This window comes from Labrus bergylta, chromosome 11, assembly GCF_963930695.1.
Source record: "Labrus bergylta chromosome 11, fLabBer1.1, whole genome shotgun sequence".
NCBI classification, from domain to species: domain Eukaryota; kingdom Metazoa; phylum Chordata; class Actinopteri; order Labriformes; family Labridae; genus Labrus; species Labrus bergylta.
The window spans coordinates 6,960,690-6,975,536 of NC_089205.1; the positions used below are offsets into that span (position 1 = coordinate 6,960,690).

Genomic DNA, 14,847 nt, shown 5'->3' on the forward strand with positions numbered 1-14,847 from the left:
AAATACGGTGTTGGACAGAGCCAAGATAGCAGAACATGGACGGAGACACAAGTAAAAAAAATGGAAAACTGTTTTAAGTTTAAAGAAGACAACTTCTAACGGTGTACTGGTTGGTATGACTCGGTACATCTAATCCCTCATTTATCAGGAAACTTTCTCTTTCCCCTTGCATATGTTTAAACTTTGACTGAATGCTTGTCGTAAATATAAACTTCACTGAATAGATTTTTTGGTTATTTAAAAACTAATGTGCAGGGGACTATGATGAATTTCTGCTTTCTTCTAACATACACTAATAAATTAGCTCTGATTAAGGAGCAACGATGATTTTCTTTAATTCTCTTAGTGTCAGAAAAATAATCTAATTTCGATACTGACCTCTTTTCTTCACCCTGACTTAAAGGGGACGGGGTGACACTTGAAATATTAGACAAGCGTATAATTTGCCTTAAATGGAAACTAGCACAAATACAATAATACAATTTGATCAATTATCAACAAACAAATAAAAATAATGGGCAAGGGTGAGTTAGCTGAAAAGAGCATTTAAGAATTGGTGCTATCAGAATTAGTTCTAAACTGTTGAATCTGTCTCTACCTTATTAAAATGAACTTACAAACATGAAATTATTCACTTGTATATGTATGATCAAATTAGTTTAATATTGCTTTTTTGTTTTGACTAGTTTGGCTCATGGAAAAACATGTCTCCTGATGATGCAGAAATTAGGCCTTAAGGTAAAAAAATACAGGAATAAAATAGGGAAATTAGAGGCACCGAGGTGGAAGGAGTTATAAAAGCCTACTGCTGCTGTATTTCATTATGTGTTGTAACAGACACTTTTTTATTTTGATAAGCAAAGGGTCACAACCGCTTATAGACCCAAGGATCCATGTGACAAAAGACACATGGAAAACCAAACAAAGCTGCCAAATTAGCGGGGTGGCATTATTGGAAGTCATTTTATTTAATTGTATGTTATTTTTATTTTATTTTAAATTTATCACTTTTGCTTACTTTTTGATATGGCCTGGGAACATAGTTAGGAAGACAAATATGAAAGAATTTATGAGACTCAAAACATTAAAAATGATCTTGTTATGTCAGGGGACATTAAGATAACTTCACTAAATGTGAATGGCTTAAATAACCCAATAAAAAGGAAAAAAGTGCTACAAAAGATGAAGAGAGAGGGAGGAAATGTCATGTTCCTCCAGGAAAATCATCTCTCAAGAGAAGATCTTAAGAAACTAGAAAGATTAACAAATGCTCAAGTACACTCAGCCTCTTTTCATTCTGCAAGGAGGGGAGTAGCAATATTGATTACGAATTGCAGATAAAGATGGGAGACATATACTAATTAAAGGAAGAATAGATAATGCTGAAATAACATTTTTGAATGTATACAAGCCATCGGAACAAGGGCCTGACTTTATATCCAAAATGATAGACTTGATCATTCTAGAGGCAAAAGGGACAGTGATTATGGGGGGTGATCTAAACCTGGTCATGAATCCCAAGCTAGACTGCCAATACAATGTAAAACATAGAGCAGAGAAGGCCTCACAAATATTAAAAGCGGCAGAAACTGAGATTGGTCTTATAGACATCTGGAGAAAATTAAATCCTAACAAAAGAGACTACACTTACTACTCCGCAGCCCACAATAAATATTCAAGACTGGACTACTTTTTTATGTTTAAAACAGATCTAGACAAGGTTTCCGAACGTGAAATAGATGCAATAGAGGTATCAGACCATGCAATGATATCTGTGAAATTAAACTTAGAAATAGAAAGAAAGTCAACAATTTGGAGACTTAATAACTCACTTTTGAAATTGTTTTTAAAAATAGAATAAGGAAAGCAATAAAAGAGTATTTGGAGATTAATGATAATGGAGAGGTCTCCCCCATCATGGTATGGGAGGGGGCTAAAGCAGTAATTAGAGGGGAACTGGTAATGCTGGCTTCATTTAAGGTAAAGGAAAAAGAAAAGCAAAACAAGCAATTATTAATCTCCTTAAATAGACTTCAAAATGAACACAAACAATACCCCAAAAGGCAGAATTTAAATGAAATAAGACAAATCAGAAAAAAGTTAGACCAAATTGAACTGGAAAAGATTGAAAAAGCATTAACCTTCACTAAACAAAGGTATTATGATAACGGACCAAAAGCACAAAAGTTACTGGCATTCCGGCTGAAAAACAAAATACAAAAGCAAAGATACTGAAAATAAAGGACAGTAACTCAAAAAATCTATTTAACAGGACAGAAATAGCAAATTAATTTGTAAATTATTACCAGAAGTTGTACACCCCAGAGTCTCAAAGTAACCTGGAAAAAATCCAGAATTACCTTGAAAATATACACTTACCTCAGGTAACTGAAGAAGAAAACACAGAGCTGATAAAACCAATAACAGAGAAGGAACTAGAAGAAACTATACGAAAAACTAAAAATGAGAAATGCCCAGGTAGTGATGGCTTCACAAATGAATTTTATAAGGAATTTCAACAAGAATTAATACCATATTTATGTAAAGTATACAACTGGGCCCTCGATACTAACGAGTATGCTCCCACATGGAACTCAGCAATAATTACAGTAATACACAAAGAGGGCAAAGACCCAACAGACTGTGCGTCATATCGACCAATTTCGTTGCTGAACGTTGACCAAAAACTGCTGACAGCTATTTTAGCAAACAGGTTGATGAAAATAATCCCTAATATTATAAATTTAGACCAGACTGGCTTTGTTCCAAATAGGCATGTGAGTGACAACGTAAGAAGGACTCTAAACATAATTGAACACTCTCAGAAAAACCCCCAGCAATTACTCATGTTGACACTCGATGCGGAAAAGGCTTTTGATAGGGTACTGTGGCCTTATATATTTGAAACAAGTAAAAAATTTAACTTCAATGGAAAATTTCTTGGTTGCCTACAATGTACAATACATCAAACGCAAGGATTAGAGTAAATGGCATCCTTTGAACTCTTAAGAGGTACACGGCAGGGGGACCCCCTCTCCCCGTTGATCTTTATACTAGCTATGGAACCTTTAGCAGAAAAAATGAGGAATAATAACAATATACAAGGAATACATATTGGACAGGAAGAACACAAAATGGCAATGCAGTATGCGGACGACATAATTCTGTATGTAACTAATATAACCCAGTCTCTTACTGCAGTGATGGATGAAATAAAGCAATACAGCGGCATTTCTGGATATAAACTAAACACAAATAAATCAGAGGCAATGGTATTTGGCCGACCAATAGATCAAGATACTCAACTGAAATATCAATTTAAATGGGAACAAAGCAAAATTAAATACTTAGGGGTGTTCATCCCCAAAGACCTGAGTAAATTACAAGAATACAACTATGGCAAACTGGAAAACAACCTTAAACAGGACTTAAAGAGATGGTCAACCATACCACTATCTATAACAGGAAGAGTTGAAACAATAAAAATGAACATCTTGCCAAGATTCATGTTTTTATTTCAAAACCTACCAACATGCAGTCCTCAAAATAACTTTAATAAATGGGACAAACTGTTGAATACCTTTGTTTGGGGAGGGAAAAAAGCTTGAATTAAATTTAAGACACTAAAAAAAAGAAAAACATCTGGAGGACTAGCCCTACCAAACCTCTCTAACTACTATATAGCTGCCAAAATAAAAGTAATCCTAGCCTGGATGAACAACAATTCTAAAGCAAAATGGAGAAAAATTGAAATATCACAAATGGAGAAAACGTTAAATGAATGCATATTTACTAAAGTAACTAATTTTACCGCCGATAGAATAGATAGCACCTGCATTAGCAGTACTTTAAGAGCCTGGATAAAAGTTACACAAATAAAACAACTCCAAAAAGACCTGGTGTACTTGAGAGAAATTGTAAGCGATAGAGACTTCAAACCAAATACAATAGATGATACTTTTAAATTATGGGCTGAAAAAGGGCTGACCAGATTTATCCAGTTCATTTAAAATAAGGGGGTGGATACCTTTGAGAATCTCTCAAAAAGTTTCAATCTGCCAAATTCTAATTTTTTTAAATACCTCCAAGTAAGAAGCTACTTAACAAAAATAATGGGCAATAAGACTCTAAATGACATACACCCCTGAGTAACATATATAGCCAACACGTATAACAAACAAAACTCTAAGAATGTATTAGGAAACATCTATAGAATTATAGAAGGGGAGGGAGATGTGCTTAGACTTAAGGCACTGACTAATTGTGAAAACGAATTACATGTAAACATATTGGATGATGAATGGGAAAATATTTGTAGTAACACTTGGAAAACAACAAGCTCCTTACTTTGGAGGGAGTTCTCCTGGAAACTTCAAATTAGAAACTTCAAAACACCTATCATCCAATCCAAATACAGCCATAGCGTCACATCAAGCTGCTGGCGCAACTGTGGAGAAAGCAAAGCTAACCACACTCACATATTCTACTCATGCCCAGTTTTAGAACAATACTGGTCCTCAGTGAAAGAGGAAATAAACAAGATTTTTAAATGTAACCTCTTCCTCGGTCCACAAGATCTACTTTTGGGAGCTCCCCCCCATGCTCTGTCCCTCAACTCAGATAAATACCTCTATAGAATTTTAAGAATAACGGCGATCAAACAGATAACTAAAAACTGGCTAAAACCAACCCCACCACAAATAATTAAATGGAAAAACACAATTAAGGATGTTTATAATATGGAGAGAATTACACATAGGATAAGGAATATAGGTGACGTCTTTGAGTCACGATGGAAGATGTTAACAGACACAGATTTAATATAGGGGCGAAATGAAGATCAACAAAGAGCAAAGTTTTGCGTATACTTGAGCATTGAACTAAAGCCACAAGCAGATGGTGAAGAACACATAAACAAAAATATATATTAAATTCTATTAGAGTAGAACAAGCCAAGGCCCACTTTTTTTATTGTTTTGTTTTTTTCTTTATTCTTTTTGATAAGTTAATATGCTCTGTTGTTCTTTTGCTCTTTTTCTATTTTATTATTTTATTTTTTATTTAAGAAAAAAAAGAAAAAAACTTTTCTTTTTTGCTCACTCTTCTCTTCTGTCGTAGAATGAGCTAACATAAATATTTATCCATGCCTGTATAGATGATGCACTTATATGTACATCTACGCTCATTCTGACAGTTTGTTATTTTTCTTCAAAACTATCAAATAAAAAGTATTAAAGAAAATAAATTTAAAAAATGAATTGTCTTTAGTTGTTCTACTACATTTTATTGGTTCATTGGGAAGAACATGCAAACTCCAAACTGAAAGACTGATGTCCCACCAAGGGTTCAAACCAGGAGCCTTCTTCTTGCTGTGAGGCAACAGTGCATCCCCGGTTTTGATCATGTTGAATCATTTTACCGACATTCATCAAGGGTGATATTTGTAGTTCCTGAATTATCAGTCATCAGCAGGTAAGTCGATTATCATTCACCGTTTGTCATCTTTTCATTAGATCAGTTTAAAGATCACCACCCTCCAACAGTCATCTGTAAATGTGATGTGATTGATTGCCGTTTAATCACTGCGTCTCTTTTCGCCTCAACCTGAACAACACCAAACAGACATCCAGTCACAGTTGGAATATGGTTACTTAGCAGCATACATAAAATATTTTTCTCAGTTTATATCGCCATTTTAATGTCTTGTTTTTGGTATCTACATCTCCCGACCCAAATCTTGAGTCTGGCTGTCAGCCATTTTTGACTAATCATTAAGAGTCAGTCAGTGCGACTGGGCTCTGTGGGAGGACTACAGTACAACACAAGTCTGTGGACCATGTAATGAAGAAATGTACACAAGTCAAACACGAAGTGAAAAGTAGAGGTACAGAAACTTTATGTTACCTGTCAGTGGTGTCTTTATTGATGTAATCTGTTGGTTTGGATTGAGTGTTCAAATGTGGAAGATTTATTAGTGGATAACATAAAGTCTGTTTATTCATTGATTTAATCAGTGCGTATTTCTTCCGCCTCTTTATTAATGCCCCCTCAGGGTTCTGTTGCAGGCGTTTAAAGCTGCTCCATAAACATTTTCACTTGCAATTCATGAGGGAGGGCAAAGTCTCTGGACCGCTGCTGCTGTAGCCAATATAGAGAACTACTGACTGGGATTGTACAAGTTTGCTGCCACATAATTTACAGCTTTAATAAGCGTCAGTAGTAATGAGTAAGAAGTGCTGAGTAGACAAACGTAGCCCATTAGATGGTGAAGAAATATTGAACTAAAAGACTGCTGTTTCAAGCCACGATATCTAACCCCGCCCTGTGAAGTTTCGCTTTTAATCTGAATTTAGTTACAGAGGCGAGATGTTATCAGCTGAGCCATCAGGGAGCGCAGCGCTGTATGAGTGTGCATGTCTGACTGCGTGTGTATGTGGAACTCCTGCTTCGGCAATGCTGAAACACAATGTGAATTCACAGACCTGGACACAATGTATAACGCCATCGCAGCATCAATATGAATCTATAAAGACGTGATGAAGGCTGAGCTGAATTGTGACACTTAGTCAGAAAAAAAGCAATGTGAAAAGGACTGATGGTGGAGAGATAAAGGGGAACATATAGAGTCAGTATGTAAACAGACACAACAAATGGGCCATGTGAGAACAATCGGTCTGCCAGGGTCAATGGGAAATGGAAACAGCAACAGTATGATGATGTTCTGTCTCAGTGATACACAGAGTCAACAGCTGCTTGACTTGTTAAAAGCCTCTCAACAGGCTGACTGCCCCCCCAAAAAATCTGACTTGTATGCACGAAATGGCACACAGAGAGGGACACAGACACAGATTTACATTCACACACATTATAATCAGAATAGTTCACATTATTGATCAGGCTGGCAGCAGACGGGAAGAAACTGTTCCTGTGGCGTGAGGTTTTGGTCCTGATAGACTGCCGCCTCTTACCAGAGGGTAGGGTCTTGAACAGGCCATGTCCGGGGTGAGAGGTATCGGCCACAGTTTAACCTGCACACCTCAGGGTCTTGGAGGTGTACATGTCGTGGTTGCAGCTAATCACCCTCTCTGCATACATACTGCACTTATCAAAAGATGGGCTTCCCACCTTGACGCTAAGAGGCAGAGCTAGACTCAAGAGTCCATGGCTGTAGATACACTTTAAAAAAAAAGAAATATTTATATATATATATAAATTAAAAATATATAGATTCGAATCAGGGAACCACTGCACCAACATGCAGATCAATCAGTCAGTTTATTTAAAATGATTTTCTCTTTTGATTTTATGTGACAGCTCTTGAAGGGCTCTGCTTCACACACCAGTTTCACATTCAAGTAAATCAAGGCAGGGGAGTGTTTTAATGCTCCCATAAGAGCTGTTTATACCGCTCACTGCTGATGGAGCTCTGATTATATTGGAGGAGGCAGTATCCCTTGTGTGTGTGTGTGTGTGTGTGTGTGTGTGTGCGCGTGTGTGTGTGTGTGCGCGCGTGTGTGTGTGTGTGCGTGTGTGTGCGCGCGCGTGTGTGTGCGTGTGCCTGTGTGTGTGCGTGTGTGTGTGTGTGTGTGTGTGTGCGTGTGTGTGTGCGTGTGTGTGTGTGTGTGTGTGTGCGTGTGTGTGTGCGTGTGTGTGTGTGTGTCTGTGTGTGTGTGCGTGCGTGCGTGTGCGTGTGCGTGCGCGTGTGTGTGTGTTTGTGTGTGTGTGTGTGTGATAAGCACAGCACAAATCATTAAAAAATTTATATTTTAAGAGGCTTTGTGTTTGTGATTTAGTAGCACACTATGCTGTCAGTACACTGACTCTGTCCATGGTGCTGAAAAACAGCCTCACTCAACAAACTATTGAGTGTGTAGACTATCCCCACTCAACTCTTTGAACTCCTTGTGAGGTTCCCTGCTATTCTCTGTTCAACTCTACCGACCATGATCTCACTTAGTAGACAGAAATGGATGAACAAGGGTTTTAGGCCTTGTTATTTTCCCTCTGTCAAAGCACAGATGACTCCTGCCAAGTCTGATTCAGGTTGGTTTCAATCATTCCTGGTAGGTTTTTTTTTATTTTTATGTGAATACTGAAACAATTTTGGCTGGACATAACTCATAAATTATGAATCAAAACAGCTGGAGGTAAGATTTAAATTTGAGGCAAAGTCCACCTCTGTGCTTCCCTGGTGATTTTGGAAAGTAAAATAAAGAATATTTAACACAGTTACTAACCTGGAAGTAAAGGCATCACAACTTCAAATTGATGATGTCATCAAGTAACACAAGAAATAGTTTAAGGTTAGGGGTACCCTAACCCAAACCGTTTAATATGTGTTGTGTTGTGTGTTTCTTGCCCTCTGTGTCAGTTCATTGTCGTATGTTGAATGTTAGTTGTAGGTGTATGTCGGTCGTCAGTTTACTAGTGTCTCCTTGTGTTTCCTCGCGGCTCCTTGTTTTCTCCTGTTGGATTTTGTTAGTAAGTTTTGTTGTGGACTTTTGAACTTTATTTAAAATAAATCATTTTTTGTTAGCTTCTGCACTTGGGACCAGTTCCTTGTTTTTTACCAGAACGTAATAAAATAACTATTAACTAATGGTTAATTATCTATTTACCCTTAATAGATGATGGTTAGTATGAAGTGTTATCTTAAGTTTAATTACAGGTCATCAAAATGACTCATCAGCTTACCCTGTTGATTACTGAGGGAAGGACTTACTTTAGCTTTAAGTTATTTCAGAAATCTCAGTTGGAGAAAATATTCAAGATATGGTTCTGTTGTGACAGTTGCAACATTTACTTTTTCTCAGAGAAAATCAGTTAAAGGTTGAAGGTGACACATTCTCCACTAATAGGTGTGTTGCTCACCAAGGACCAAATCACCCTTTTTTTTCTAACTTTCTAACTGAATGATACCCAATGCGATGAATTTCAGTGGGAGGATTATTCACAAGTTAAGAAAACTCGAAAGCTTAGGACACAATTATTTTTACAATGTTGAAAAATCAAATCTATGTTTCACCTAAAATGACAGTAGCTAAAATGACAGAGCTTCTGTTCATATTCTTGAAAGCAGAAAGATCCACTGCATTCTGGTCAACCAACTAAATCAGTGGTGGTCCGAGTTGTTTCCAAAAGATCCATTAGCAGATCTAATTGATTCATAAGGCACATTTACAACAATTTCATAAACGTTTTGCTTGTAAAAATAAAAACTGAATTCCCAAATTGTTAAATTTTCATCAGTTTATTCAGTGAAAAGTGTTGTATCAGAAATGCCAAATATAAAGATGTTACCTGAGGTCAATAATTTAAAAGCCTTTCTGAACCAACTATAAAAGAATGCATATATCATAGGGTTCACAGTAGAATTCAAGTATGCCAACCATATAAGTGTTACAATAAATTTTGGCGGTATTGAGTAACTAATAAAAGGATTGATTATGTTAAAAACAAAAAATGGAGTCGTAAAGCACAGAAAAACCCACATTACAATAGCCAGGGTTTTAGTGGCCTTTGTCTGGCTTGTGTTTGACTTTTTTACTGAGTTCACACATCCTGCATTTTGTATGCTGCGAAACTGTTTCCGTGCCACAAGGAAAATCTTAAGGTAAACACAGAGCATTATTATTCCGGGCAAGTAAAAAGAAATCACTGAGAAGACAGTAATAGACATTCCACTCATAAAAAAAATACATCCTCCTTCACATACAACATGGTTATAATAAAACTCTTCAACACCCAAAATATTTAACTTCAGAAAAATCATTCCAAAACCTAAAATAACTGAAATACTCCAACAGATCAGGATCATGATCAACACAACATTCACAGATATTTTACTTCTGTAAAGCAGAGGTTGGCAAACAGCGTAGTATCGATCAACTGATATGAAGGAAAGAGTGATAATTGATGCTGTACACAGCGTGGGAGCAGAACTCATGTAGACATTGCAGAAGAAGTCGCCAAAATACCAACAAGACTCAATTGTTTGAATCATAAAAGGGAACATGACTATTATCCCTGAAAGCAGGTCAGACACAGCAAGAGACAAAATCAGGTAATTTGTTGGAGTATGGAGCTGCTTAAAATAAGCCACTGAGAAAGTGACCAAAAGGTTTCCACACACTGTTAGGATGATTATGACCCCTAAAATGATGTAGAGGGTAACACGTAGGGGTATGGGATAACTTGACTTCAAACATGAAGTGTTTCTGGACTCAAAGCAGCGTTCTGGCTCCATCTGTTTGAAAGGAAACAAGAACTGAACAAAAATAGGAATGGATTCAAATGCACATGATATTGCTTTCTAAACAATAGATGTATCTTTATTATTAAAATCAATACACAAGCTCCATTCACCTGTTTCATTTAACATTTGCTGAAAAAAACAAACTGGTAACATATTGCAAAACCGTAACCTGATGGAAGAACAAAACTTGATGTACATTTTGTTGAGAATAAAGTTTGGCTCATGATTAGGGACTCAAAATCAGGTCTCAACTGTCTATTTCTTTTGGTTCATGATTCTGCATACAGCTTTGAACTACTGTAAAACATTTGGTTTCATTAGGCCTAGTCCATTGCTAATAGACAGTCTGCTCAATTTCAAAAACAAACATTTCCAGACATTAATTTCATCTTCATAAAGAAATAAGAAATATGAGCATTGGCAAGTTTACATACTGTACAAATACATACATACAAATCCTACACTTACCTTCCACAGTTAGCAGGACAGTGTGGCCAGCAGAGCACAATCTGCCACATATGAGGTCACCTTTTCTTCTACCAAATGAGCTCTGCTTCTGTGGCCAGTAAAGTCAGAGTTTAAATAAAAGACCTTCAGAGATGGAGGTTGGACAATCTGTCCCAGCAGACAGAAAAAGAGATACAGCAGGTAGTGAAGGTCCCTTCACAATTCAACAATGGGATTCTTACCTGAAGGTTTTAAAGTTTTTTGTTTGGCTGGGAGTTTTACAAATGGCCGACAGGAGTCACTTTTCTTGGACTAGTGGCCCAGAGGGCCATTGACAAACTGGACTTGATATCAGCACCTGTGTATGTGTTTAACAATAATATATATATATTTTTTTTCCATTATTACATGCCACAGCAAGTTGCTCCCTGACCTGTCCAACTTGCCCAGTCAGTCTGCATGTGCAACATGCGACAGAGAAGAGAATTATGGCTTGAGTGTAGTCTTATGGAGATAGTCCAGGTTGTCATTTAAAGCAGAAATATTTAACGCTGTCACGCTGACATGTAGGGTTTAAAATTGGTTCTTAAATGTAAATTTAAAACATTGAATAGAGCTGTCTTCCTGGCCCCCTACTCCCTATTATCAATCCTTATGCAGGTTGCCATGTTAGTGACACTGAAGCTTCAGTGTTTAGCCAGCTCTGCATCAGTCTTGAACCTTTCTGTGTTCTAACCTCTTACCATTTTTCAAAAGCATCTCCAATATTGATCCTAGTTTGTGCACGTTTCTGCTCGTGGAGCTTATTAAAAACATGCAGAGGCTTTTTCAGTCGGGTAGAATCAGTTTGATCTGAACCAGTTCGTTTACCTGCTTTCATTGCATGCATTTAAACCGCCTGCAGTGCACCTGTGTGGGTTGCTTCTTAATAAAGTATTTTATTAGTTTTTAAAGCACTACCTGGCCTTGCACCAGAATACCTATCAGATATGATTTTAGTTTATGTACCAGTACCACCCCTCAGATCCTCCAGTTCCTCTCTTTTAGTTGTTCCACAGAGCAGGACAAAAACCTTTGGTGATACTGTTTTCAGCTGTTACGCTCCGAGACTGTGGTCAACCTTCCTGAGGGTCTGAGAGGAGCCGAGAATATTGAGATTTTTAAACAGTCTTAAAACTCATTTATTCAGTCTGGCTTTGATATAGTGCTTTATATAAATTCAAATCTTAACATTATTGTATTGTCTTTTTTATCTTACTAATATTTTAAATATTTTTCTCCCATGTATTAATTTTACTATCTTATTGTTTTTATGTGTCATATTTTATTTTTTCATATAATTTTATTAAATTCTTATCTGCGTGCATTAGTCTCTCAATGATTTTATAAACTATTTTTCATCAATAACTTTTCTGCACTCTTGTAAAGCACTTTGAACTGCAATTTAATTTGTCTGAAAGGTGCTATATAAATAAAGTTTGATTGATTGATTGATTGACTATCATTTGGCTCCAATACAGCACCTACAGGCCCCTTAACTCAGACTGAAAATCCTCAAAGTATTATATGACAAAAGAAACAATTGATTGGCAACTACATGTACTTTTTCAGGCTTTGAGAGAAAGGGGTATATATATATGTCTATACCTTTAGACATAGCTTTAGATAGCTGAATTGTCTGAATCAAGAGAAGTCTTGACTGAAGTTTAATTACATGTCATCAAAATGACTTATGAACCCTGTTAATTACCTCAATAGCAGTTATCACACACTTTCAGAAAAGATATATGATGAAGATGGTCACTGAACAGGAAAGAAACTGAGGATGTATGTGTATCAACTCTGGACACTCTGGAGAGTGATAACACAACATGTGGAATTTATGGGGATGTTGCCTAATGTAGTAAAATGTTTGTTTTAAAAGAGGTATGGAAAACTGTTTGGATATGTATGTAGTCATAACCCCTTTATCATGATTCACCATATAATCTTTGATCATCAAAATCTAGTTTAGTCATCCTTTAGTCCAAGTGAAACTTTTTCCAAGTGTTTCCGATTGTGTTTTTGGATCTATTGACCTGGCACAAATATGTTTTTCCAAAAAAGAACACAGGTAGAGTCATCGCTTGTGAAAATAATGAGTTCCCTGGTTGACGGTGCACTAGTGTACAGCCAGCGGTAATGAGCTCCCTGTACTTGGAGGTGTGAGAAGTGAGGAGAGGAGGCTGACTGCCTGAGTCCCCACCACACCATCGTTCACACCTCTTACTGATGTTTATGTCACGCTGATTATTACATCAGACACACACTACAACTTTTGAACTGATATGGACTGGTGAACAGTGGAAGCTTTGGATCAAATGTTTTAGATGCACATGTTTGGATCGACAATGTATAATTCACGTACTAACCACATTAACATGGATCCTAATATTCCATGAAAAATCATAACCCTATCTAAAACCTTATGAGTGAATAATAATAACTCATAGTCATCCTAAGGTGAGACACAGCAGGCAAAAATATAAATGTTTTATGCATTGGTCAATTTTTTAGATTTTGGGCTAGTTCACTCCCTGAATATTTCAAACTACCATAAAGCAAATATCTAAATTATACATTTATGTGTATACTTTAATAAATTTTTGTCTGATCGCGGCGTAATGGTAGTCATGACTGATATCTCTGCAAAGCTCTCTCTCCTGCACAACACTATGTAACCCAAATAAGGACACTTCCTTTCTACCAGCAATGAAAAGTGAAAGTTCAAAGGGGGGTTTAACACTAAGAATGTAATTTCATTGGCTTGTGTTGGTATCTGATAATGTGATTTGTTCAGACGCATCACGTGGTATGCTTTGACACTTCCTTGTTTAGCTTTCCGCGGCACCTTTGAGGAAGGAATGAAAATATCTAGCCCAACCAAGAATACATGTTCAATCTGTTAAAGAGTTGTGAATTTATCTTACAGTCTGCTGAATAAAAAACTATGGAGGTCAATTGTATTAACTCTATTAGACCGACACCTTCCGGCTTACAGCCTTCTGAGGAGGACCCTGATGAAGGCCACAAGCAGCATCGGTCTAAGAGAGTTAATACAATTGATCTTCATACTACAAGTGTTGCTGGAGTATTTTAACCTTTTCAAGTCTATCACTCTCCGTGCACCTTGGTAGTCGGTGAAGTTGTGCCAGAAAACCATACTCTGCTTCTCCAATAAAAATAAAAATTGGAACATTATAACAATAAAAAATATTTGTCCACATAATAAACTTGGTGAGGCTGAGATGCCTTTCTCCTGTTGTGGCCAGCAAAATGTTTCTGTTTAATTGTTCAATATATTACAAATATTTTCTGTGCTTTACCTTTCTGTCAACAACAACCATGTTCATATGAATGCCTGGCACTTATATAATTATATCTTTATGACAGAGAAGACAGTGGATAGAGTTGGAAATCAGGGAGAGTGAGTAAGTAGGGAATGGCATGCTGCCGGGGAGCGGGTAGCATGCTGCAGGTTGGATTTAAACCAAAGCTGCCTGCTTTGGGGACTGTAGCCTATGTACATGGGGCCTACATGAGGACATACAAACTGACCACCGCCCCTGCAATGATCACTTATAAAGACCATTATATAAAACAAAGGGAAGTGAGTCACTGATGCACCCAAGGATAAGATAAATTTATATTTAAAATAGAAACACCTAACCAATGGGGACAGGGGGGGCATCTCTCTCCTATGTTTTCAATTTAGTTTTAAGTACCAATTTCAAACCCTACGTGTCAGAGTTACAAATTGCCCCTTTAAATGACAATCTGCACTAGGATAGGATAGGATAGTACTTTATTGATCCCCAGAGGGGAAATTCGGGCGTTACAGCAGCACAGACAAGAAAGCTCAAATACACATTAAACAGAATAGAATAAGATAAATTAAAATTAAAATTAAAATTAAAAACAGGGGGTATATACAGTACAAAAATGAATGTTGAAGTTAACTGGGGGGAATTGAGAATTGAGACAGTATTTGAAGAGAATGACCAGATAATGACAAGATAAAGTGACAAGTGATGATTAAAGTGACTTGGTATGATAAATAAATAGCAGCAAGTAATGTAAACAGCAGAGAAGAGAGGCAGTGTTGT

The 14,847-nt window shown here is 36.9% G+C and overlaps 1 protein-coding gene across 1 annotated transcript; it reads right to left on the reverse strand.

The window, feature by feature from the left end:
• Positions 1-9,250: 9,250 nt before the first annotated feature.
• On the reverse strand, positions 9,251-10,131 carry LOC109989276 (trace amine-associated receptor 1-like). The gene has a single exon (XM_020640962.2). The coding sequence runs from the start codon at positions 10,013-10,015 to the stop codon at positions 9,251-9,253; it is 765 nt and encodes a 254-aa protein (XP_020496618.2). The 5' UTR covers positions 10,016-10,131.
• Positions 10,132-14,847: the final 4,716 nt, after the last annotated feature.

What these genes read in the sequence shown, in the direction of transcription:
- LOC109989276 (XM_020640962.2), bottom strand. Translation starts at nt 10,015, where the DNA reads ATGTTCCCTTTTATGATTCAAACAATTGAGTCTTGTTGGTATTTTGGC.